Below are 26,346 nucleotides of genomic sequence, written 5' to 3' on the forward strand. Positions count from 1 at the left end.
CCTTATATTATGGGAACTAATGAAGATCTGTTCTTTATTCACCCTCTCCACACCACTCATGATTTTATATACCTCTATCATATCTCCCCTCATTCTCCTCTTTCTAAGCTGAAAAGTCCCAGTCTCTTTAGCCTCTCTTCATATGGGACCTGTTCCAAACCCCTAATCATTTTAGTTGCCCTTTTCTGAACCCTTTCCAAGACCAAAATATCTTTTTTGAGGTGAGGAGACCACATCTGTACATAGTACTAAAGATATGGCGTACCATGGTTTTATACTTCCCCTCCTCCTCCTTCCCCTGGCTTCCCCCTTTCAGCTCCCTCCTCCCAGGTTTCCCCCTCTCCTCTCCCACCCTCTCTCTTCCCCTCTCCTACCTCCTTTTCCCAGTCTCTCCAGAGGTTACGCCCCCCCCTCCAGTTTTGTTAAATAGAGTTTCTATTTTTGAACACACATGTCCTTTATTTTTTACATCAGGAAGTGGGGCTAGAGAGGGGTAATTGGAAGGAGATGAGGGAGGAACAGGGCACGAGCCCCCAATGGGGAGGACTGGGGTGGCTCTGCCAGCTCCTCGGGGTGGAAGCTTTCCTGCAGGGCTTCCTGGATCCTGAAAGCCCCTCGATTGACTCCCCCGGATGGCAGCCTGCAGCAAGTGCAGCTGGGCTGATGGCTGAGTGCTGTGATGTGCCGAGTGTGGGCACTCAGGGCACTCCAAGACAGGACCCCTCATCAAGGTAGACAAGCAAGCGGGGAACCCTGAGAACTGTTTGTCCGGGGTGGGGGTCGGGTCCCTTTAAGCACAGCCCTCGGCTAGCCTAAGGCAGCAGCTTCACACACTAACTCCTAACCTGATGCCCTGCCGTCACTTAACTTCGGTTCAGGGTCCACTCAATGTGGACATGCTATTTCGAATTAGCAAAACGCTAATTCCAATTATTTTTTAGGTTTAGATGCACTAATATAATTCGAATTAGCTTATTTAGACTTAACTAATTTGAATTAAGTTAGTTCGAATTAGTGCTGTAGCGTAGACATACCCTGGGTGACCATGGTTTTATTTTTACCTTGCTATTAAAAATAATCCAATAGTGCATCAGATCACTCAAGGTTCTTTCTCATTATCTGGTTATTATCAGAAACTCATGATAAAATACAGTTAGACAGATGATGGCAATAACAGGAATAGTTTATTAGAGAGTTACACTGCTTATCAGTCTTGTTCACTAGGCAAATATTGGGCACTTTTAGCCTTGTAATTATTCAGTCACTGTTAATTATGGCAGTGTAAGTAGACTTTGGTGGATCTAAATTTCTCTGCTTCTATCAAAAATGTCATGCCAACATTTTACTTCTCAAAGAAGCAGCAGAGAATGGTTACCAGTGAACCAAAGATGACGTGCCCCACAGAAATATATTCAAGAATGTGAGAGACATTTTCCTGATATATTTTTGTAATATTTTGTAATAATACAAAATGTAATTTATATATTTTGTAATTGTTTGTAATTTTGTAAAATGACTTTAACAAAAATAATTTACACTGAGTAAATTCTGTAAATGGTTTCACAACTATCTCAAGGTAGAACACAAATTTTGCATGTACTTAATTTCTTTGAGGCTTTGCATGATCCAACATTTGCAAATATATTAAATTGTAAAAAGTTGTTCTCATTCTAACTGGCTGGATGCTTTTGCACAGTTGCTCTGCTCTTCTATCAGTCTGTTTTCATCTTAACAAGACCAAAGCATTCCTTCTGCACCATATTGCACTACCACATGCAAAAGAGGATGGAGGGAGTCAGTAACTGCTCAGCGAAAATGAGGATGAGGGGGTAAAAACTTCAAATATAAATTAGAATTTCCAAATATTTATATTTCAAGCATACATGTATAGACACACTTTAAAGTATTGTCAAGTGAAAACAAAATATTGAAGAGAAAAAAGAGACTTAAGAATTTAAATCAGTGGCCTGATTTTTCAAAAGTATTGAGGACATAGCAGTTTCCACTGAAGTTACATTCAAGGCTGAGAGTGGAGTACTAGAGTGACACATTCATGACAAACTGTTTTGTTAAACCAACAGGCTGCTGCATTTTATACCAGCTGCTGAAATTTTTGAGGGTGGATAGTGCGTGTTTTTTATTTGTCCCTAGATGTGGTAAGTTACAATAAAAATGCTTGGAAATCACACATGGCTCACCCTGGCCAGATCGAAGTCTAATGGGATGGGTGTAATTTTTTTAGGAAGGCCTTCTCTGGGTTTGCAGAGGATAGCTATTTGAAATTTAGTAAACAATGTTGTTGATGATGCAGCACAAGGAACATAGCCCAGCTCGTGCTCGCTTGCCTGTGTCAGCTGTGCAGTTCTAGCAGAAACAAAAAGCAAATAAAACTTGCTTGTCACTAAAGTCAGCAGCTATGACCGTGAATACAAATACAGAGCAGATCTGCTGAGTAAGAAGATGCCTTTTTTTACACAGTAACTTTTGAGAATAGAATAGTGCACTAAACAAGCAAAACTCCTATTGAAAACAATAGGGGCCACATTTTTCAGTCAGTGTTCTGAGCATTCAACAGAGCCTGATGTGTGTGGTTTTGTACATGTGTGTATAAAACAGGGACTAGACATATATGCCTTGGAATTTGCAAGCATACGAAGAATGTGTTAAAGTATGTGCACCAGTGGCACCAATTAGTAGGGGTTGGGGTGTGTGCGCATCACCCCTAGTAGGGCCGGCCCACAATATTTGGGCACCTGAAGTGGGGCGCTCAAATGTCTCCATGCTCCCTCGCTTGGGCCAAAACTTGGAAAGATCTCAATTCTGCCTTCTTCCTGTTCTACTCCTCTTATGGTACTGCAGAGAAAATTCATATGTCCCAGCAACAGACACAATTTTCTACTCTCTAGGTCCTTATGGTGCCCCCCCCCCCACAGTCTGGCACCTGAGGCAGCTGCCTCAGTTCTCCTCATGGTAAGGCCAGCCCTGACCCCTATCCACCAAGATTTAGCACTAACTCAAAGTTCCAAAGGCTCTGGATTGGGGGTATGGACTGATCACTTTTAAGGAGGCGTGCAATACTAAATCAGTATGGCTGCTGCTGGATTGTTGTTCTGGCTGTGTGGTGTCAGGCAATAGCACTGAAATTTGACAGATGGAAGATCAGCTGGGCCAAATGTGGATGGTGTTGGAGACTAGCACAGAGGGTTGCAACATCACTCAAATTTGGCCTGGCTGCCCTTTTGTCCAGATAGAGGGGTGTCTGGGTTAAATGTTGGTGTGATCCGATGCGTGGGTAGTCTAGTTCGGTACAGCAGAACACACAAGAGTACCCTGAAAAGCAACAGCTGGCAATACCAGCTTATGCACTTTCTGGGTAAGAAATAGGGAAGACTTCCTGGCCAAGGTAGACCCTAGTGAGGGGATGGTGGGGGAAGAGAAGAGTCTGGAATTCTCTCTGGCCAGGGCAAAGAAATGTCTGAATTGGTGTCAATGGTGTGCACACTTTGAAATTCTATCATGAGAGTTTAGCCTGAGCAAAGAATTCAAATCACATTCATAGAGAGAAATTACATGTCAAAAGGAATTAAAAACCTCCAGTGATACATGCACTATATCTTTATAATATCTTTTATACAAACTGCTAGTAAAATACAGCCATGGTAATAAGATTCCCAACTTTAACAAATCACAGTATCCCACTCACATACATATCAAGCATAAGTTTAATTCAACTCCAATGTACACAACAAATGGGAAAACTCATACCTGGAGCAGGAAAATCATTCTGTTACACTAAAAGGGTAATCAGAGAGTAACTTTGCTTACACCTTTGGAATTAAGCTATAGCAAACTTTCTTTTAACTGCACTGTGTTGCAGGATCACTTTCCTGTATTTCACTCAAAATACACTGTCACTATGCTCATGTGAAAAAAATAATTTTTAAAATGAACATTATTCTCTCAAGAGATAGCAATTCCCTAGGAGGGCATTTATACTTAAGGCAGGATATAGAGTGCATGATCAGCTACTATGGGTATAAATAGCGCTGGGGAGAGTGAGGCACTGCTTACACAAGTACAGGCAGTCCCTGAGTTACGCGGATCCGACTTATGTCGGATCCGCAGTTACGAACGGGGCTTTTCTCGCCCCAGAGGATAGGAGCGGCGGGACGCCCAGATGCGCCGCGGTCCACTGCCCCCGGCCTCCGGGGCGAGAAAAGCTGCTCCCCGTCTCCCTGGTCTGCAGGGAGACGGGGAGCAAAGCCTTGGAGCACACCCGCAGCAGGACAGCCCGGGCGCGCTTGAGCTGTCCCCCTGCGGGCATGCTCCGCGGCTTTGCTCCCCGTCTCCTGACCAGCAGACCAGGGAGATGGGGAGCAAAGCCGCGGAGCACGCCTGCAGTGGGACAGCCCAGGCGCGCTTGGGCTGTCCCGCTGCGGGTGTGCTCCACGGCTTTGCTCCCCGTCTCCCTGGTCTGACCAGCAGACCAGGGAGATGGGGAGCAAAGCCTCGGAGCACGCCAGCACTGGGACAGCCGCGGCGCGCCTGGACTGTCCCGCTGCCCGCGTGCTCTGCGGCTTTGCTCTGCGTCTCCCAGGTCAGCAGACCAGGGAGACGGAGCAAAGCCGTGGAGGACTTGGGCGGTCCCACCACCCCCGTCTCCCTGGTCTGCTGGGGGGGGGGGTGCAGCTAGTGCCCCCCCCAGCAGACCAGGCTTTTCTTGCCTACCCCTGGGGTAGAGCAGCTGGGGGCTGCCGTGTTGATCCCGCAGCGCCGCTCTGGACCAACCCGGCAGCACCCCAGCTGCTCTGCCCCAGGCGTCCTGATTCAGCCGCTGCTGGTCAGTTTCAGCAGCGGCTGAATCAGGACGCCTGGGGCAGAGCAGCTGGGGTGCTGCTAGGTTGCTCCAGTAGCACCGAGGAGCTGTGCTACTGGAGCAACCCAGCAGCACCCCAACTGCTCTGCCCCAGGCATCCCCAAGTCAGCCGCTGCTGAAACTGACCAGCGGCTGACTACAAGAAGCCCGAGGCAGAGTTGCTCTGCCCCAGGCATCCTGGAATCAGCCGCTGATCAGTTTCAGCAGCAGCTGACTTGGGGACGCCTGGGTTTCTTAAGTTGAATCTGTATGTAAGTCAGAACTGGCGTCCAGATCAGCTGCGGTTGAAACTGATCAGTTTCAGCAGCGGCTGATGCCAGTTCCGACTTACATACAGATTCAACTTAAGAACAAACCTACAGTCCCTATCTTGTACGTAACCCGGGGACTGCCTGTACAGTAGAATAAGGGGCCCTACATGTCTGGATCCCACAGTAAATACACTATGCATGTATCTGCACATCCAAGCAGTGTCTCCCACATCTCTATATACCTATTTTTAGCAGTGCAGTATGCTGCAATTTGCTGCCAGAGCCTTTCCCCATTGATTCCCCACTGCTAAAACCTATCACTTCAAGCATAGATGCAGTGTGCCTTTCACTGCAACATATCTATACATACCCCATACACAACTGCAACTGTAGACAGGATGTAAAATGCTCCTCAGGGCTCCCAATCTCCTTGTGGCCACTGGCTGAGCATTATAAGGCACATCCATGTATGTCCATAGGGCTGAGTAGGTTCTTTGGGACATCTTGCATCTACTCTCATGTCTGAAAAGGCTCATTATCCCCACCTCAAGCCCTAAGATTTAGGAGGGTCCTCTAACAGTTTTATTATGTTCCTGAGCCCCCAAATGATCAGAATAGACTCAGCCTCTGAGGAACTAAAATAGGCTTCTCAAGCAACACTCTGATAATCCAAAATAGACGTGTGTGGGGGCAAATAAGCCTTGTAAGGATTGTGGGAATGGCATGGCCCTCAATGCACTACCTATGACACAGAAGCAATAGTGGGCCTTGGGTAAAAGTACGAGGGGGAAGGGGGAGAGGTCAGGACGGCCTTGATGAGCCTCCACAAGCATGTGTTTGTATCTTTTCTTCAGTGACCCTAAGGATCATGGGGCTTTATTGGTTGCTTCTGATGCATGTTACAGGAGGGTGCTGCAGCAAAAAGCAGCCTCAGGCTAGGGCATCAAGCAGGGGCAGATGCACTTTCTGTGGTTAGCTAGGCATTCCTTCCTCTTGCTGGCTTTAGAAAAGGAGAATGGGTGAGATCTGGGGGCACTGTCCTCTTCCTGGATCTCCTGCAGTCCACAAGACACTCCCAGTACTCTGCAAGCCTTTGGGAGCTTGGCAGGTTTCTCACACCATCCTGTCCCCACAAACGTTCTGATGGAAACCATCTTTTTCTGTGAGCTTTAGAGGGGTAGCTAAGTTAGTCTTTAACTGGAAAAACTTTAAAAACAACAATGAATAGTCTAGCAGCACATTAAAGACTAACAAAACATGTAGTGGGCTGTATTCATGAAAGCTCATGATACCATCTACGCATTTTGTTAGTCTTCAAGGTGCTGCTAGATTATTGTTTATCTTTTTTCATGGACAGGCCTTCCTCCCAATTGGTTCCATTTTCACAGCTATAGAAGAAAAAGGCCTCAGAGACTTACAGTTTTATTTGTTTAATGAAGCCTCGATCTCCAGCATCTATTTCATGCCCTGTTCAAAGTTTGCCAGGCCGAATTATCCTCAGCCACATTCCAAATTCATAAGTTAATAACATAGAAGATTAGTCTTTCATTAGGTCTTTTCATTAGCTGGGGACCACCACTTTGCTAGGGGTGCCCAGTAAACTAGATTTTGCCTCTTTCATTTGTTTCCCACTCCCACCATTCATTCTTAAGATGTGACAATAAAAAAGGATATTTGATTCTGATTAGTACCTAAATTTTTAGGGTCATAGCTCAGGAACCCCATCTCTGATTCTCTTCAAAAGTTTTGAACAAAAAAGTGTACTTTAGGCTTAGGCCATGGCTATGTCTAGACTGGCATGATTTTCAGGAAATGCTTTTAACAGAAAAGTTTTCTGTTAAAAGCATTTTCAGAAAAGAGCGTCTAGATTGTCACGGACGCTTTTCTGCAAAAGCCAATCTAGACGCGTTTTTCTGCAAAAAAGCCCCGATCGCCATTTTTGCGATTGGGGCTTTTTTTGAGGAAAACAAATCTAAGCTGTCTACATTGGCTCTTTTGCCTGAATGGGAGCAGCATAGTATTTCCGCAAGAAGCACTGATTTCTTACAGTAGGAAGTCAGTGCTTTTGTGGAAATTCAAGCGGCCAGTGTAGACCGCAGTCTAGACACAGCCCTAATGTACTAGTTTTGAGGATATAACATGGCATTTTTATGGATGTCAAAAGAGTGGGAATAACAGGGGCATATAATAGTTCTGAATGATACAGTGCTTTTCATCAGATCTCAAAGCGTTGGACAAAGATGAGAAACATCCTAATCTCATTTTGAAATGTAAACTGTAGACTGGTTCCTGCCGCCCCGGAAGTTAGATTCAATGTAAAGACAAGTTGGCTCAAACTTGGTTTGGTTTAAAAAGGGTTGTCCACGTTTCCTTTCCTTCCTTGCTAATGAGGAGAACCTCAAAGCTAAGGAGGCTGATCGCGGGATTAAGGCACAAATGACAGTGACATGTTCTGAGGTAAAATTTTTCCGTGTTGTTTTTACACAAGCCCCTCACACACAAAACTGATTAGGACCAAGGCTCTGCCACTGGGGTTCAGATGAAGGAGGAGGAACATTCAGACCAGGGCTTTTTACCCTCTCCGACCGTGATTCACACAATCCTCACCCCTGGAAGGGCAGAGACAAGCGAGGGACGTGGAGTCGGCTCTCCTGGAGATTTCCCGGGCAGGAAAGCAAACGCCTGGGCTCGCGCCTCGCCTTCCCCACCACAGCAGCCCGCCGGGCCCCTGGCATCGCCCAGCGCGGCAGAGCTGAGGTGCCCCTGGCGCGAGCAGCCCGCGCAGCTCTCCTCGCCTGGCCACGGCACGTGAGCGCCGGCTCCGCGCGCCGCAGCCAGGGCCACTCGCAGCCTGGCCCCAGGTGCATTGTCCAGCGCCAGCGAGCCCCCCGCGCCCCTCCCCCCGCGGCCCTGCCCCTCGCCCCTCGCCCAGGCCAATGGAGACTAGATGCAGAAAGTAGAGCCGGGGCCGCGGCGCGTTCAGGGAGACTCTGTCCATCCCCTTTCTCCTCCCCTCGGCCATTGATCGGGGCGCTCTCCCTTCGCGCTGTGTCCGTGCGCCGGGGCTCGGCCACAGGGAAAGAGTCCCCGGGAGTGGGACGCTGCGGCGGAGGGAGGGCTGCGGCTCAGAGCCACGCGAGGCGACGGCGCTGGGGGAGCATGCCCGGCATAGCCCGCTAAATGGCGCCGCTTCCCCGTCGGGCGCTGCTCTGGGCGCTGATCCTCCCGATCCCAGGTGAGTCCCGGCTGCTCCGGCCACAAACTTTGCCGCGCCGGCTCGTGTGTCTGCGCGGCGGGCGGGGAGCCAGCGCCGCCCGGGGGGGAGCTGCCCGCTTGGCGCGGAGCCGGGGCATCCCGCAGCACGGGGGTGAGCAGTGCCCGGCCGGGGGGTGGGAGAGGGACGCGGGACCCCGCTCCTCTTCCCCTGGCCGCCGCCGGCTCTCAATGGCCGCGCCGCCGCTGTCCAGCCCGCCCCCCTCCATTGTCCCCCATGGCCGCCGGCAGGGAGCCCGCTTGCAACCGGGGCTTCCCCGCTGGCCAGCAGCCGGAGGGGAGAGGGGGCGGCCGCTGCTGCACGGACCTTCCGCAGCCTGGGCATCCTGCCTGGGGAGGACTCCCTGCCGGGAGCGGGGGCTGCTGCTCTCCTTGGCCCCATTGTCCATTTTCCGGCGGGGCATCGCGGGGGCTGCTGCTGGCCCGGGCTCCCCGGGCAGTGGGTTTGGGGGAGGAGCGGATTTCTCCTGCCCGGCGCTCGGTGCAGTCGGCAGAGCGGGAGCTGGGGCTGCTGCCGCCGCACGTGGTTTTATTTATATTGTTCCATGGGCTGCTGTGCCGGAGTCCGGCACCGGGAAAGTTACAGCGCTCGGAGGGGGGGCATCCTGGGCAGCTGCTGTTTGCTCCCCTGCATCCAGTTACCTGCAGCGTGAAGGGGGTCGGGGCCCGGGATGGGCAGGGCACGGTTTGTAGCAGACAAACCCAGGGGAGGGAGAGATCTCTGGGGCAGGCGGGCAGTGAATTCGGGGAGATGCGGTGCCGTTAGAAGGCGCCGCCAGTTGAAGCCTTGCACTGGCCCCAGAGCATTTGCATTCACCGCATCTGGGTTAGAAACCGTCCTTCCTGCACCTTCTTTCTTTAATTGCCAGTGTCTGGCTTTCACTTTCCCAGCTCAGATCTTTGTTAGCATGAGAAAGGGATCAAAGGCGGACCCGTGATTGGAGTCACCGCGGGAGAGGGGGGTGCAGGCGTAATCTGCATAGCCCGGGAGCTGCTCTGAAAGGAGCAGGCAGGAGCGCTCAGATGTGTGCGAATCATGGGCGAATTGCGGGATTGGAGGGTTCCTGCGCAGCTATTGATCACAAGCCGGGAAATCAATCGCCAAGGAGTTTGTGTCCTAATAGAGAGCTGCCTATTCAGTGGGGGCCTCTCGCAAAGTCTCAGCAGAGAGAAAAGACTTTTGTAAAAGACCCCCTCCCCCGTCCTTATCAGTGGAGGGGACTCATAAACTTTATCTCGATTTAGGCATGTGTTGGGGGCGGGGATAAGGGTGGGAAAACCGGGTTTCCTCTGTGAAGCGGCTCTTCTGACGAAATGTGTATTGGTTAATTAAACCACCCCCATCCCCATTAGACAGTAAGCGATCAATTAGTCACGCGTTTCTGGAACAGTTGGTCATACACACACGTTGAAATAAAGGTTTGCTAATTCCTGCCTGTTCTCCCCCGCGGGGTACCAGCGGCAAGAATTACCAACTTGGAAAGTTGAATTGTTTGTATTCTAAATAACTCTGCTGAACTGCAGAAATGAAGCAGATTGGTTAGGTTCTCTGGCAGCAGAGTTGAAATTGTGCCCAAAACACAAGCCTTCAGAAACTACCACATAATTCTTCACAAAAGATAAAAAAAAGTTTCTTGCAAGGAAATAGGTGCAGAGGGTCCAGACACTTCTGAAGACATGGGAACGACTCCTTTAGTTCCCCAAACCAGGGTTTTGCTAATGATTTCTTGTAAAATTAGACTTTTATGACTTACCCTGTTCAAGATCTTTTTGACAAGCTTGTAAAATTAGCAAACAGCTTGTTCTCCTTGATTCCCCTGAAGATGATGCTAAAACTTTACCAACAAAGACTTCACATCTGCATCAGGATTATTTTTTTACTTTGTTTGCAAGAGCATCCAATGTTGTGCCTAGAAAGGTGGGAAGCAGGGAAAGGAGATTTGATGAGAAACAGAAAATTGAATTTTCAAATTCCAGTTTTTATGATGACTTTTAGTTGTGATAACTTTAAATATTTAACATTCTACACTTGCTTTCTTGTTAATATGATTGTATACATTTGATAACTAGCAAGCAAATATTTGTGTAGTTATTTGGGACCTGACCTTTTCATCCATTGAAGTCAAATTTCTCTAGGTTCTGGGGGAGTTGAATGTGCAGGCCACAGATGTAATTATCACACCAGTATAATTGTGGTATCTTTTGCAAGGCTGCTTTTATATGTAATGTAGCTATGCTTTTTTGTACATACCAAAAAACCCCTGTTTTCTTTCTCTCAGGAGTATGGTGCTTCAGTGAGCTGTTTTTTGTAAAAGAGCCACAGGATGTAACTGTTACAAGGAAGGACCCATTGGTTTTAGATTGCCAGGCACATGGCGAAGTTCCCATTACGATCACATGGCTGAAAAATGGAGCAAAAGTTTCTGAAAATGAACGGGTCTACACCTTATCCAATGGCTCTTTATACATCAGTGAGGTGGAAGGAAAAAAAGGCGAACCATCTGATGAAGGATTTTATCAGTGTTTAGCACTGAACAAATATGGGGCCATTCTCAGTCAAAAAGGTCATCTTACACTAGCAAGTAAGTTCTAGTACTTGAATCTCTTATTTATTACAGATACAGGCAGTCCCCGGGTTACGTACAAGATAGGGACTGTAGGTTTGTTCTTAAGTTTAATTTGTATGTAAGTCGGAACTGGTACATATTGTAGGGGAAACTCTAGCCAAACATTTCTCCAGAGCTCAGTTTTATTCTCCCACACCTCACTTCCCTCAGTCCTTTATTCTCAAGCTGAGGTGTCTGCTGAGAAAAGCCGCTCCGCGTCTCTCGGGTCTGCTGGGGGAGGAGGGGAGGCGCTAGCTCTGCGTCTCCCTGGTCTGCTGGGGGGAGGGAGGGGTGCTAGCTCCGCATCTCCCTGGTCTGCTGGGGGGAGGGAGGGGCGCTAGCTCCGTGTCTCCCTGGTCTGCTGGGGGGGAAGCAGCTAGTGCGGGGTTGCCTCACCCTGTTTGTAAGTAGGGATCCGATGTAAGTCGGATCCATGTAACCCGGGGACTGCCTGTACATGTCATTTCACCATATTAACCTGTTTTAATATTTGTGGCTACACTACTCTTAAAACAACACAACTCTGTGTAGCTCTATGTACAAGAGATTGAATAGATATTACTGAAAATAAATTGAATCCTTTTGTTCTATTTTAAAATCTTTGGTTTTAATATGTGTTTGAGATTGAGCCAAATGCTTCCCAGTAACTCCGCTGAAGCCACTGGAATTATACCAACAGTTAATTTGATCCACTATTTGTGGCACTTTCTTTGGTACTCTATCATCGCTTGACCTCTCCTGTGGGTTGACAGTGTAAAATACACTGATGATACAAAGTTACCATGATCTGCTTCAAACTGTTTTTAAGAATTGTTTTACACACTATAGTTGTAACATTATAAGTGTTGCCTTAGAAGTAAGCAAAATGATAAAAACTTTGTAAGCAAGGCTTCCTTCCATCTGTTGACCAATTCTTAAGATATCACAAGCCAAAGGAGAACCATAATGTATGTACTTTTTGTTTGTTTGTTTGTTTGTTTGTTTAGGGTCTGAAAAGTCCTGAGGGTTGAACTATTGAAGTGAGGCCACACTCAGACCAGGCCTACACTACAACAGAAGATCAAATTAAGATGTACAACTCCAGCTATGTTAATTATGTGACTGGACTTGACGCACCTTAATTTGAGTTTCCACATGGTCTCCACAGTAGGAGACTATTGGGCTCAAACACACCTGTTCACTTCCCTTACTCATCATGTGGAACAGAAGTACAGGTGCCAATGGGGGTGCCCTTTGAGTTTGATTTAGTGGATCTTCTGTATACCTGCTAAATTGAATGCTGAAAGCTTGATGGTGGCAATGTTGCTCTTCTGCATAGTGAAGACAAGCCCTCAGGCATGCTCTTTTAGCCATGGGGACTTGGACTCTGTTCCTTCTGGAATTGGTTGATGCTCCATTGGTTGATGGAGGGATAGCTCAGTGGTTTGAGCATTGGCCTGATACACCCAGGGTTGTGAGTTCAATCCTTGAGGGGGGGCTATTTAGGTATCTGGGGCAAATATGTCAGGGATGGTACTTAGTCCTGCTATGAAGGCAGAGGACTGGACTCTATAACCTTTCAAGGTTCCTTCCAGTTCTGAGAGAAATATCTCCACATTATATGCTCTAAAGCTGTGTCTACATGGGCAAGTTATTCCAGAAAATCAGCCGCTTTTCCGGAAAAACTTGCCAACTGTCTACACTGCCTGCTTGAATTTCTGGAAAAGCATGGACGATCGAATGTAAACTCATCAGGGCTTTTCCGGAAAAACTATGCTGCTCCCGTTCGGGCAACAGTCTTTTTTCCGGAAAACTGTTCCGGAAAAGGGCCAGTGTAGACAGCACAGTAGTGTTTTCTGCAAAAAAGCCCCGATTGCGAAAATGACAATCGGGGCTTTTTTGCGGAAAAGCGCATCTAGATTGGCCACGGACGCTTTTCCGGAAAAGCGTCCTGCCAATCTAGACACGCTTTTCCAAAAATGCTTTTAACGGAAAACTTTTCCGTTAAAAGCATTTCCGGAAAATCATGCCAGTGTAGACGTAGCCTAAGGGTATATCTATGCAGGTTATTTTGAAATAACAAGGCAAGCATCCCCACTACCAAGCCTGTTGTTTTGAAATAATGAGCTTGTTATTTTGAAATAACTCCTGCTTTTGAAGAGGAATAAGTTTATTTTGAAATAGTTATTTCTGGGGTTATTATTTTGAAATAAATTATTTCTAAATAACCTGGTAGGGTAGACATAGCCTAACTGAGATCAGTCATTGCTGACTATCTGCTACTAGGAACTGAGGACCAGATTATTGAATGTATTTACACAAGGCATTTATCTGCCTCTTTAGATGCCTAAATAACCTTAAAAATCTGCCCTCCATGTTCCCTGGAGCGTGTGGAGTGTCTTTCCAGTATCCCTAGCCTCTACTGGTTTTGGGAACAAGAAATATTGACTAGGAGAACTGAACTCCTAGGTATTCTTCATGACACAGAAGAGATCCACATCATATCTGTATGGACAAGTCTCTGGTTTTCTTTGTAAAGATGGTCTTAATTTCTCCAGCAAGGCCTTTCTCTGCTCATGTCCACTATGATTTGTATGTTACGGAACCTTCAGTGGCTGCTTGAAGTAAATTCAGAACTGCATAGTGCTACCTAATCTGAAACTGATTAATACAATCAGTACAGTTTTCCTAGATTAATGTCATTAATTTATAATATTTTTTTCAGAATTTTAAGTATTCATTTATTTATGCACCTACAATTTTATTGTGATCTAGTCTTTGGTACAACTGCTTTTTAGAAAAAATGGCAAGAAGAGAAGTGAAGGTTCGTTTGATCTAAGGATGTTAAGGAATGGGTATTTTGCTAATCATGTAGTTTATACAATCTGTATTGACTACACAATTAGTTGATAAGGGGAAGCTCACTCCAAAACTGCTGCGCCTCTGCATTTCAAATGCAGTAAGAGACTGGCAGCTCTTACTGCATTTAAATTGCAGAGTTGCAATGGTTCCAGACCTGTGCGAGCCAGGACTGATCGGTCCCGGCTCATGCTGGGTCCAGCCGCCCCTGTCTGGGTCCAGCAGCCTCTGTCCATGGACAGCCCCAGCCATCGCGAACAGAGGCTGCTTTGCAGCAGCAGACCCTGTCTGTGGGGCAGGCTCCCTACAGACAGGGACTGCTGCCAGAGCAGCCTCTGCCTGTGGTGAGCCTCTAGGGTTGCCAGGTGTCCGGTTTTGAACCGGACAGTCCAGTATTTGAGCTTTCTGTTCTGGAAACAAATTGAGAAACTATAAATGTCTGGTATTTTCTAAATAAGATGTAATGTAGATTGTGATGTAATGTCAGGTGTGTCCGGTATTTTTGTTGAAACCATCTGGAAACCCTGTGAGCCTTGGTCTGCCACAGGCAAAAACTGCTTCATAGCAGCCTCCTCTCTCCTTCCCCCTGTTGCCTTTGATAGAGGCACGGTGGGGGAAAGCATCGCAGAGATGATGTTGGGGGGGAACTGGCTTGTAAGCCAGCTACCCCCAGCACCGGCTCCTGTTTTTCCCACCCCTGTGCTGCCTCTCATACAGAGGCAGCAAAGGGCGGGGGGGGAGTGGGGGGAGGGGAACGAGTAGTGAAGTAGTCGCTTACATCCCTAGTTTGATCAGGCCTTCAGTTATTGAAGTGATTTTTTTGGTGTGAGGATATTTGATACGGGGGAAGGCTTGTATCTTGAGATTTTGAGAGGGGCTGAATTCCTGGTTTCCTACCTTTGAAATCAACATTTCTTGCTCCCCACTTCAAAGTTCCATTTAAATAAAAATGGAGGGAGAAGACATTAGCTGGATACTATTGATACAATAGTGAGAAGTGAAATAGTGACAGAGTTGCAACTTTAATTTGGTTTTAGCATTTTTATGCCTTGGGATGAATTGAGACAGTTTTCCTCTTTTAGAGTCATTGTTTCAGGCTGTGTATTTAAAGACTCAGGAAGATGGTGTTGGTTCACATCTGGAAGTCTTTTTTGGTTTCTTCTTAACAACCAGAGGGAGCAAGACCCATCTTTAAAAAAGCTTAGATTCAGCAGCAGGTGTTGGATTCTACATCTAGAATTGTAGATTCACAGAGAATCCAGGGCATTATTTTATACAGGGCACTGTAAGAAGAGTCGTGTGGCATCATGCACCTTGAAAGATATTAGTATATGACTCCTGGAATTTCTTGATAGTCTAAGAGAACTTAACTTTTGTAAGAATTAGTGGTATTAAATGCAGATGAAACATTGCTTCTTCCAAAAGGTAATTTTGTGCTAAGTCTTTTTTTTTCAAGACTTTAACAAGGGAAAAGTTGTGACTAACTAAATGATTTAAGTTGTGGAATGGCATTCTTGTTTTACTGGTTGTGCTTCCCCCTTTTTTTTTTAATAAAAAAATCACTTCTCTTGGAGAAAGTGTTTTGTCTAGTTTGTTCAAAGTGTTTGTATTCATTAACAAAACTGGAAGAGACATTGGATTTCTAGATGAAAGTTTTTTTTAAGAAGGCAACTGGGTTCAGGGATTGTAATAGGTGCTAGTTTCATATAGAGAGCAGTTTAAACAAAAGCTAAACATGACGTAATCATGTTGAAATAAGTCCCATATACTCATAGTGCAGTCTTAACAACTGAAATGCCAGTCTGTTATTAGCTGTGATATATGGTGATACTAATAACAGTATATTTTGAAACCCATATAATACAATGCAAAACTGGTTTTGAGTTTATGCAAATAAAGGGTTTTTTTGGAGGTGTAGTTTTTCAAATTGTATTTTAGAGATGTCAGTTGTTGTAAAAGCAAAAGACTTTATCTTGTGTTCAGGGTAAAGAAGGAACCATACATATTAAACAGGTGGAGAATAGGCATTAAACTGGCATTCTTTAGAGGGGGAGGAAAAAGGAAAATGCTCTGCTACTGGTAGCAGCAGGGTGCAAGGATGTTCTTTTACTTTGCATAGTCATAGCTTTCACCAGCAAGCTTATCTTTTGCTTCAGAAGTGTAATGCTTCATGTTGCATGTGGAAACCTAAAACTTTTAATCTGTCCAAGAGTTTAAGATCTGAACACACAAGGAGATCAGGTCTTGGTTTCTAAAGTTAGGAACTGGAAGCTGAAGGTTGCACTCTAGGCAAGAATTCCATTATTCATGTGCAAATTAAGAATTCACAGGGTTAAAAGGTTAGAAACTGGCCAGGATGAGGTTTACCCTTGTGATAAAGAGCAGATGACCCTCATTCATTGGCCAAAGCTTTCATGTAGCTCCTCTGCAAAGTTAGTGATTGCCATGAATTGTTCTTGAGGAATGCAGAAATTCAAATGTGAGCAGGCCTTTCCTTAAGTGTCACTATGGAGCCTTATCTCATGAGCACATCAGAGCAGGTCTGCTGGGACAAGGTTCCTCCCTAGAGGCCCCAAGGCTTTTCTTTCCTGTTGTTCATCCATGCACAAAAGAATTTGACTAATTTAGTTTTTTCCATAAGATCCCCATGCTCTTTTTTTGAATTAAGGTATCAGTTAGGTAAAAATACCTTGAATTAAGGTATCAGTTAGGTAAAAATAATAATTATTTTTGGTAGATATTTGTAACTACTTCCAGTTTAGAGTAATTGATGTGCGGGAGGGGGGAGGGAAGGGGAGGAGGAGGTTCCTTCTGCAGCACAATTCTTTAGTGAGGCACCATGTGTGGGGGAAATGCTAATACCTGAAGATATAAATAGTTTATTCAAAGTTCAGCTCATCACTACTCTTTCTATCAGGATTCTCGCTTGACAGTATAGCAAAGCAGTATAATGTGGAGAACTTCTCAGAGCTTTTTTTTTTTTTTTTTTTTTTTGGCACACTGAGAACCAGTCAAAAGTAACACAAACCTATATTTGACATACTTGCAATGTTAAAATAGGAATAAAATGTCACGGTGCAGAGTTGTCTGATTTATCTGAAATGCATCTGCTGCAGTAAAGTTAGATGTGAGATAGCATGACATCAGGAAAAAGTGGAGGAGTATGATTGCATTCTGAAGTCAGTAAAGCTGGCTGTTAAGTAGTGATTGGACAGGATGCTAATTGTTTATTTCCTTTCCAGAAAGGTGGAAATTAAAATCTTAAGATAGATGGAGGAGGCAAATACAGCTGCCTGGAACATTCCAAGCTAACCTCATTTTCTCAGCTTGTAGTCTTCAGATGAACAAATCTTAAAAGCCCGATTTTTAAATCAAAGAGAAGCAAACATAATTTTTCACAGTTAGCATGTTTGTTTCTACATTACATGTGAACGAAAGGTTACACAAGTGGTAGGTTAAATGGCTTTTGACCATGTCTTTAACATCCTGATTTAATTCCTGTGAGCACTACAGTGATTTCATGTTGACTTCAAGCTCATAAGATGCAGATCCTTTGAATTTATCAGGCTAAACTTTGTAGCAGTGATATAAATTTAAAATTGCGATTGCCCACTACAGTGGGGTGACTAGAAGTAAATAAGAAGTTACAGTCACCTCACAGTGGGATTAGGTAATGCCAGTATTTTTAATGCACCCTTTTGCTTTCAATTTTTAAATATTTTGACTACTTAAAAGAACAGCAAGCTGAATGTTGGCGAATGTGTATCCAGACTGAAAATATTACATTCAAACCTCATTCAAAACATTTTGCAGAGTTTATTGATATCATATTCATATGAGTAACAAATCACAAAGAGACAAATGATGAGGTAAAAGCACAGGAGAAAAGAAGATGGTTTTTGACCAAAGTTGTTGTGACTGAGGCTGTTGCAGATAGCAGGAGCTCTAGGAGAGAACACTCCTGTAATAAGAGTGGCAAAGAAGGCACTAATCCTGAAATATATTTAGGACTACAGACTGGCTGAATGACTGATTGGAAGAAAAAAAACACATTTTTTCCCACTGTTGCATGTATTGCTTAGTAGGTTTTCTCAGCATGGATCTCGAGGAGAATAGACTTCATTAGAAACAAAAGTGGGTAGTTAGCCTTTGAGATGGTCTGATTTTGATACTCGTGGAAAGAGGAGGAAAAATAGTTGTCCCAGTGCTTTGCCTCCCGCTAGTGAATTTGGTAATTTGACGATGGTAAATAGTTTGTTTCTAAAAAAGTTCCCTGTTCGGTGTTAGAAGGATGAGAACAATATTATTCCTAAAGCTACACTATTTCTTATTCTCCCACCTGGATTCACTGTAGAGCTTTCTTCTGGAACCTTTCCACAGCCATCTTTTGGAAGCTTATTTTCCTGCAACCATGTTAAAGAAATTGGTACATCCATCCTTTCAACCTGAGACATAATACCAGGACTAACTAGCTTTGTGCACTAGGGAAACTTCTTACTTTTTTTTTTTTCAGCAGTGATTTAGCTGCATTGGTTTTACTAACCAGGTACGGTCTAGTGTGAACTGACAACTGGCATTTTTATCAGTGTCCTTGCCAAAAACAGGTAAGGCAGTGCCTCCTGTAGATGCACTCATACAGTATCATCTTCTGCATCCCCACTGGAGAAGCATGGGTGGTATAGTGATGTGCATAGCTTCATTCCAAGCAGTTAACTTGGGTTCATTTCCTGGCCAATGCAGTAGTACAGGGATTCTCCAACTTTATCGCACTGTGACCTCTTTCTGGCAATAAAAAATTACGACATGACCCCAGGAAGGGGGTTCAAAGCCTGAATCCACCTGAGCCCTGTAGGGCCAGGCAGAAAAGCCAAGGCTCAAGCCCCACCGAACTAGAGTTGGAGAAAGGGCAAAGCCCAAGCCGCCACTGCCCAGACCTGAAGCATAAGCTTGAGCCCCATCACCCGGGGAGGTGGGGCTGGGGTGTTAGCCTAAATTCCAGGAAATCTAATGACATCCCTTGTGACTCCATTAAAATGGGGTTTGTGACCCTCTTTGGGGTCTCAGCCCACAGTTTGAGAACTGCTGCAGTCATGTATCCCCATTGGAAAAATGTAGTTTTGGTGAATTTTCACAACAATTGAGTTTTAATTTTGTGTTAAATAAAATGCTTCCATTTGGCATTTCTGTCTGTCCTTGCTATCCTTTCCAGCTAGTAAATTCAAGGCTGTGTTATGTCTCATACATTGAAAGTGATAAAAGAAATAAATAGTTTTACAGGCTCCTTTTTAAAGGAACACTCACTTTTATTGGCTGCTTACCTAGAAGCTAATAAAAATCTCCATGGACCTGAGAAATGTTGTCCAGAACCACTCTTTTCTTGTGCAGTTGCTGAGTTGTGTGACTAGAGCATGGGTTCCCAAACTGGGGGGCGTGAAGAAATTCCGGGGGGGGGGGGCGAGTTTTGCTGCTATTTTTGTTTTTTGTCCCTGGTCAGCGTGAGGGTTTCTCAAAAATAAAAAAGAGGGCATGTTGCCGAAAAGTTTTGGAACCACTGGACTAGAGGGACTCTGTCACTTGCATGTTTTCCAGGTGTGACCATCACTCTAAACTGCAAAACTTTTTATTGCAAAGGAATGCACTAAAGCAAAAGATGGTGCTCTTCTTACAATCGCTCCCCCCCCCCCCCCACTTTGCTGCTTGTAGGAATTGTTGAAAGGGCATTCAGCATGGCTCTCTTTTGTCAGCCAGCTCTGATTATTCTAAAGAAAAGGATCTCTGAGCAGTTGTTTGCCTAGATACTTGTTGTCATGTCTTCACAATTTAACAGCTGGGCCTATTGATGGAGTGCAGAACAATTTAAAACAATGACAAAAGAGAATCTTTAGGAAAGAACTTAAATTATTAAGTATTTTCATACAGAAATATGGTGATTTCTCTGGTTGGGAATTTGCTTTTTTTAAGTATAAATGGGATGCCTTCATCTAGTACATATTATTTGTAGAATTTTGGAGAGTAATCTTTTTTTGTTTCAGTTTTTATTCCTTCAATAGGCCCAGCTGTTCAATTGGGATTGATCACTTCCAGTCTTTATAACTGGTAATCGCCACCTAAGTGAAAAAGTAATCAACAATGTCATCTCTTAGCATGTTGTTGAGCAAGTGTGGGGTGTATGGTCGACATTAGTTACCAGGGCCAACCTTTAGGAAGCTCTTAAGGAACAGAATATCCCAATTTTAAAATCTGATTGCCTCTCCAACAAAGTTAGGGGAGGGGGGGAAATGGTATTGTGTCTGTCTGCTTAAAAACAGTTGATATTTGGAGTCACTGAGTAGGCCTAATCTGAACTCGAATTGGAACAGTTTTTTTGTTTTGCATTACTCATTGCACTCATAATATTCTCACATAATTATGCATAATACATGTTTATCTTTTTGGGGAAAAAACAGGTGATAATGAAGGAGATGGAGTTGAAGCTTCAGCACAATACAGGGACAATACTTGATTAAAATGGTTAACATCATCATTCCAATCCTTGCTAATTTATTGTCATTCTTAAATCTAATCAGAGGATCTGAGGGGGGAGGTGCTTTGTGTTATGGTGGAGGAGAGAAAGCAAATAATTTCTAGTGGAGGCTTAGCACTCATTGTCTCTAAGCTCTCGATAGCTAATTCTTCTTAGTCTATAGATCAGATTCTTAATATATTATGTAATAGGGGGAAATTTAAAATAAAAAGCATTTTTTTAAATTTTGGAAGGCTTACCAATTACTCTCTGTGGTTTTTTACGACATGAGCATTTGCAAAGGGGAATATAAATTAAGTGACATCTGGATAATACCATCATTGTGCAGGGCCTTATTTTAAAATGCCAAACTTCCTGACTTCTTTGGACCTGCTGGGAAGGCATTTTTGACACATTGATGCAATTGTGACCTGGAAGAATCAGATGTGAACATTTTTTTTCCAATGGACATAAGGTCTATCTTGTACTTACTATGATTATTTAGACTGTTTTGCTATAGCAACCTAAAACTGTTAGAATCTGAAATCCTTGGCTGTGTCTACACTGGGCCACTTATTCCGGAAAACCAGCCGCTTTTCCAGAATAAGCTGCGAGCTGTCTACACTGTCCGCTTGAATTTCTGGAAAAGCACTGACAATTTACTGTAAGAAATCAGCTGCTTTTCCGGAAAAACTATGCTGCTCCCACTCGGGCAAAAGTTCTTTTTCCGGAAAACTGTTCCGGAAAAGGGCCAGTGTAGACAGCACAGTAGTCTTTTCCGGAAAAAAACCCTGATGGCGAAAATGACGATCGGGGCCTTTTTCCGGAAAAGCAAGTCTACATTGGCCACAGACGCTTTTCCAGAAAAAGAGCTTTTCTGGAAAAGCAGCCTGCCAGTGTAGACGCTCTTTTTTCCGGAAATACTTATAACGGAAAACTGTTCCATTTTAAGCATTTCCGGAAATTCATGCCAGTGTAGACACAGCCCTTATGTTAATGAGAAATGATTCCAAGGTGACTTTTAGCTTTTTTAGATAGTAATAATTTGTAAACCACAAACTTGCAATTTGACAATCTGTCAGACTCACTACATGTGAATGATTTTCTTTATGACAAATTTTCATGAGACATGATGGAATTTTCTTATGTAGTCATCACAACTCCTCACTTCAGCTAAAAAGAATTAAGAAGCCTTTTCTATAGATATAGTGACCAAAAATGTTCCGTAGAAAGACCTTTCTTTTAAATAACCAAACAATACTATGTGTACTTGGCAATTATGCTTTAATTGTTATGGCAGTGGAATGCTGAGCACATTCCTTATTCACAGAGGGATCAAGATCATATTAACTACAGCTATCTGATTGGCCCTTATAAGGTTCAGGTATAAACTCCCTGAACTAAGTGAAGAAGAATTTTGTTGTGGGTGAAAAATCTGATGAGCAGGATGCACTACATAAGCAGGAAAGATGTATTTACTGTGATTAGGTTGTTTACCACACTTGTTAGGGAAAATCGGTCCCTGTCCATTTTGGGCATTGGAACCAAGCTAGAACACTATATTTGAGCTCTATAGTAGCATGGTTCTGATCTCTCTAGCTTCACATGTGATTAATCAGCCCCACCTAGTTAGAGGTTCAGGACTTGTATATGGAGCTGACTGACTGGGTGGGGTTAATTAATCACCTGTGAAGCTGTGTTGACCCATGGCTCAGAGGGAACATTGGGTATAACTATAGAGAGGCCATTATCATTTCCCTGACTCTTCTCAGGTCAAGAACCTCTGGATCTAGACTTCAATTCAAGAAAGCCCTTGAAAAGCACGTGCTTAAGTCCATTCTTGTTGAGGACATTTCTTAAAAATAAAATAATACATTTTTAAAGCCTTTGCTTAACTACTGTCCCAAATAGGGATACTTTTCTGAATCTTGGCTTAAATCTGACACTGCAGCCTGTTTGGATATGTTATCTAAATTAGAAATCCTGAGCTATGTGTGTTCAGAATAGATAGAGGTACTTAACTCTAATCACAATTTGTACTAATTGGCATATTGCTGTAAAAACAGAGAATGTTAACCAGTTGGATACATTTTAAGCCACTTTTCTGAGTCCGGTATACTCACTTATTTGCACTGTCAGTGGTCTCCAGACTATGCGATGAGTGCCCTCCATGGGGAACATAGAGGAGTGTTCAGGAGGGGGAGTGGTAGCAGCCCCCTTGGGGGGCAGCAAAGGAGCACCACCTAACTACACTCTGTCCCCAGCTCTGACTGCATTTCCAGGGGAAGAGGGAAGCGAATGTGGAGTGGGGTGCAGACAGGGTCCATTACAGGTAACAAGGGACATGATAGAAAAAGTTTGGGGACCACTGCACTAAGTGCTAGAGTTGTGATTTTTTTTTCATATTAATGATGGTAAGACTTTGTTTTGACAAGATTTGTGCTATTCCGAGGAACTGTAATATCACTTTCTGAGTGTGGTTCCTCCCCCCCCCCTCCCCCCATGAAAGACAGTTTTGAAAGAAATAATCAGTCTGATTGGCCAGAGGGAAGGAGTACACCAAAGTTATTACAAGCCTCGAACATGTCATCTGGTGTCCTTTTAATATATAGCTAGAGGGCAGTTAAACTAATTCATAAGAGACTGTGATGCGTATCTTTATACACTCTGATGGGTGATTGTGAAAGCTGAAAGGGATTACATGGGCAGAAGCAGCTCTGTAACTCCAGATTGATTTTCAGTGTCTTCAGATTAGATTCCTTTGCTCATTGATTGATTACATTTATTTTCATTTCAGGAAAATTAATTTTGTGTGTCAAAAATTTTCTCATGCAAGAATAATCTATTTTTGTTAACTGAGATGGCAAATGGATAGAATTATCAGAGGAGAGAAATTAGTTGATTTTTCTATTAATTATTTTATTAGTCTTTTCAGTTCAACAAGTTGAAAAATCATATAATTAGAAACACGTCAGTGACGACAGAGTTGCAGCTCATGTACAGCCTTGTGTGACTTCACTGTTTAGCTCTGCCAAGGATCCTGCTCCTCTGGCAAAGAGAATTTAGTTTTTGATTCCAGGCTCACCTTTGACCATGTGGTACTGAGTAGTACCTGAAGAACTGGGAAGAGACAAACAGCTTGCCTAAATGCTTAAATGCTTCCCTTAATAGGGCTGCTTTCCTGAATTGGGGCCTTATCTTCTGTCCTAATGTTAGATTCAGAACTTAGGTTTCTTCCAAAAGGGCTGGATGCCGACCTCTGTTGAAGTCAGTGGATGTGTTGTCATTGACTGCATTCTGTGTAATAGCTCCTATATGAATAACTCTTACTACATTTGTAATGTCACTATTCATATTATTCCACAGAAACAAGATCTAGGCAGAGATTTGACTGTTCCCATCTGTTGAATTAACCCTGGAAATGTTAAAACTGCCTACAGGTTGAAACTCTCTAATCCGGCACCCTTGGTACCTGGCCAGTGCTGAACCAGAGAATTTGCCAAACCGTGGGAGGCCAGTGTTGTCTAGCATTATTACCCACACTTCCACTGCTTATGGGCTCTTACAAGATAGTTAGGGTTAAATTAGAGCTAAATAACAGCACAGAACAGTGAAAGCCAGGACTGGTGGCTGTAAACAAACTTTCTGGGACTGCGGGGAAACTGGCCACACTCATGTCAAGTGGACATCCAGCTAACTAAACTCATGCCAGACCACAGATGTTGCCAGTCCAGAGACTGATGGAGTAGGGAGGTTCAACCTGTATTTAGTTTTTAGACTGTTATTATCTTCAGGAATTTCTAAAGCTTTACCTGAAGGTTTAGTCCATACTAATAAGTGCCAGTACAACCCAGGGTCATTCGGTTGCTGTTACATATATTTTGGTTTTGTTGAGATTTCTCAAAGATGAGTCAGAGGCATACATTTTTATTTGTTGTGGTATGATGATCATTTTTTACATCAGATATTGACTATAATTAAAGAGAAGAGCTACTTTTCTTTTTATATTTTTATATATTTAAAGAATTTATCATGTTTGAAAAAAGAATAGTTTACACTTTTTTAATCAAATGTGATGCTGCTTATTAAACACGAAGTTTGAAAGAACTTTTTGATTCACTTTTGTAGGCTTTGCTATATTGATAAGTGTTCAGGAAACTTATCAGCAGATACAGTTACTTAACTAGTGTAAATGTTAAATTACCATTTTATTCTCTGCTATGTGGCCTCTGCTAAATCCTTAATAACTGTAACATACGCCTTAGGCAGAGTTGTGCATTATGTATGCTCTTTGTAAATAGAATACATTGAGTTTATGAAGCCATTGACAGACATTCATCATTTTGTTCATTAAATTTGTCTGTGACATCCAACAAATTAATGTTAACTGGAAATATTCTTTGAGAGTTCTGGAACAACTGCGTCATTTTGCCTGAGGAGAGAGGAAACTTTGTACAAAGCATGTCCATAATTACAAGGGTGAGACTTGTTTCTAATAAATAAATGAGCATATTATAGTGCCGTGTTGTTGGGGTTTTGTTTTTAATCATGTAGATAAGCAACTAAGTGGCTTAGAGCTGGCAAACAGATTTATCATTGATCTTCAGTAGAGATTATAAATGTACACTTGTCATATTTTTTCAGTCTGTCTGTACCTGGAAAGCAACTCATCCATTTCCCTTTACTAGACTGTTGTAAAAATTGGCAGGTACATGGTTCTCCACATACAATGCGCAACACAGTTAGGAAGTAGGAATTTTTATTGTGAAGAAGTTACATTAAATTGTCTAGTATTCCCTGACGGCCAGCTTAATATCTTTCTTTAAGAAAAAAGCATATCCAGGAGGGTGGTTTTTAATAGAACCAGTTAGTAGAATGAATCTTATTTTGATTGCAGTTGATTTTAGATGTTTATCCATGTATCTGAGGGTGCATCTACACGGCATCCATAGCTCGAAATAAGCTACACAATTTGAACAATGCAAATTATGTATCTTATTTCAAAATAGCGCCAAGTTTCAAAATAAGCTATCTACAGAGTACCAAATTTTGAAATAAACTGCTATTCCGAAACATCCCGTAATCCTCATGGAACGTGGGTTATAGGGCTGTTAGAATAGTGAGCCCGAGGGATGTCAGAATAGCGAGCCCATTACTTTGAAATCTATTTCAAAATAATGAGCTGGTTCAAAAAACACAGAGTAGCTATTTCAGGATACCTCCAGTATCCCGAAATAGTGCTGCAGTCTAGACGTACCCTAAATGACTATAGGATGCACTAAATGCTCGAAGGAGCAGACATTGGTACAATGTCCAGGCAGTGAGCTATGAGAGTCCTATTAATGTTTATGGGAGTTCCATGGCTAATTCACTGCACATGGCACTGAATATTTACCTCCAGCTGACAAAAAAAGGATACTATGTATGACTAAGTGATTTGCTGACAGACTTCATGTTTGTTATAGGTGGCCATGGAAATTGCCTCTTAAAATTACTCTTAAGCTTGGAATGACTATATTTCACTCATTTTGGTCCTGGGCTCCCACTGTGAAAAGACCCTGTTTATAGCATCTACATGATTGATTCTTGAGGGTGCTAACAGAATATGGGGCTACCATCTTGTGTTCTCATTATTGTTCTTGAATCAGACTGTACATGAGATCCTTTCAGGTCAGAATTAAAATAATAATGAAGAATATAACTGAGTAAAATACTTAGCAGTTGATTAGAGATGATTGTGTATTTTATATTACCATTAAGAAAAGTGACTGTCCAAAATGTCTACAGAAGCAATATGCTTCTTTTAAAACTAAGAGTAGAGCAGTTGGCCCTTTAATATATATTGTATCCTGCTGCATAATAGTTCACTGGATTAAATGAATTTATTGATTTCTGCTTCTTTAGTGACACACATTTATGAGCAGTTTCTTTGGCACCAGAGCCACATGTCAAAGGTCATAACTTTCCTTCACTATGGAAGAATAAAAGCTTTCAGATGGA

The 26,346-nt window shown here is 43.4% G+C and overlaps 1 protein-coding gene across 1 annotated transcript in view; it reads left to right on the forward strand.

Annotated features, from left to right (window-relative positions):
• The first annotated feature begins 8,129 nt into the window (after nt 1-8,129).
• The window catches only part of PRTG (protogenin), a 148,320-nt gene continuing 130,103 nt past the window's right edge, over nt 8,130-26,346 (forward strand). The window contains exons 1-2 of the mRNA XM_075897295.2: nt 8,130-8,362; nt 10,680-10,982. Coding sequence (XP_075753410.2) covers nt 8,308-8,362; nt 10,680-10,982 — 358 coding nt within the window. The 5' untranslated portion in view covers nt 8,130-8,307. The remainder of the gene's footprint in view (nt 8,363-10,679; nt 10,983-26,346) is intronic.

The sequence above is a fragment of the Pelodiscus sinensis genome, chromosome 14 (assembly GCF_052426305.1).
Source record: "Pelodiscus sinensis isolate ZL-2025 chromosome 14, ASM5242630v1, whole genome shotgun sequence".
NCBI classification, from domain to species: domain Eukaryota; kingdom Metazoa; phylum Chordata; order Testudines; family Trionychidae; genus Pelodiscus; species Pelodiscus sinensis.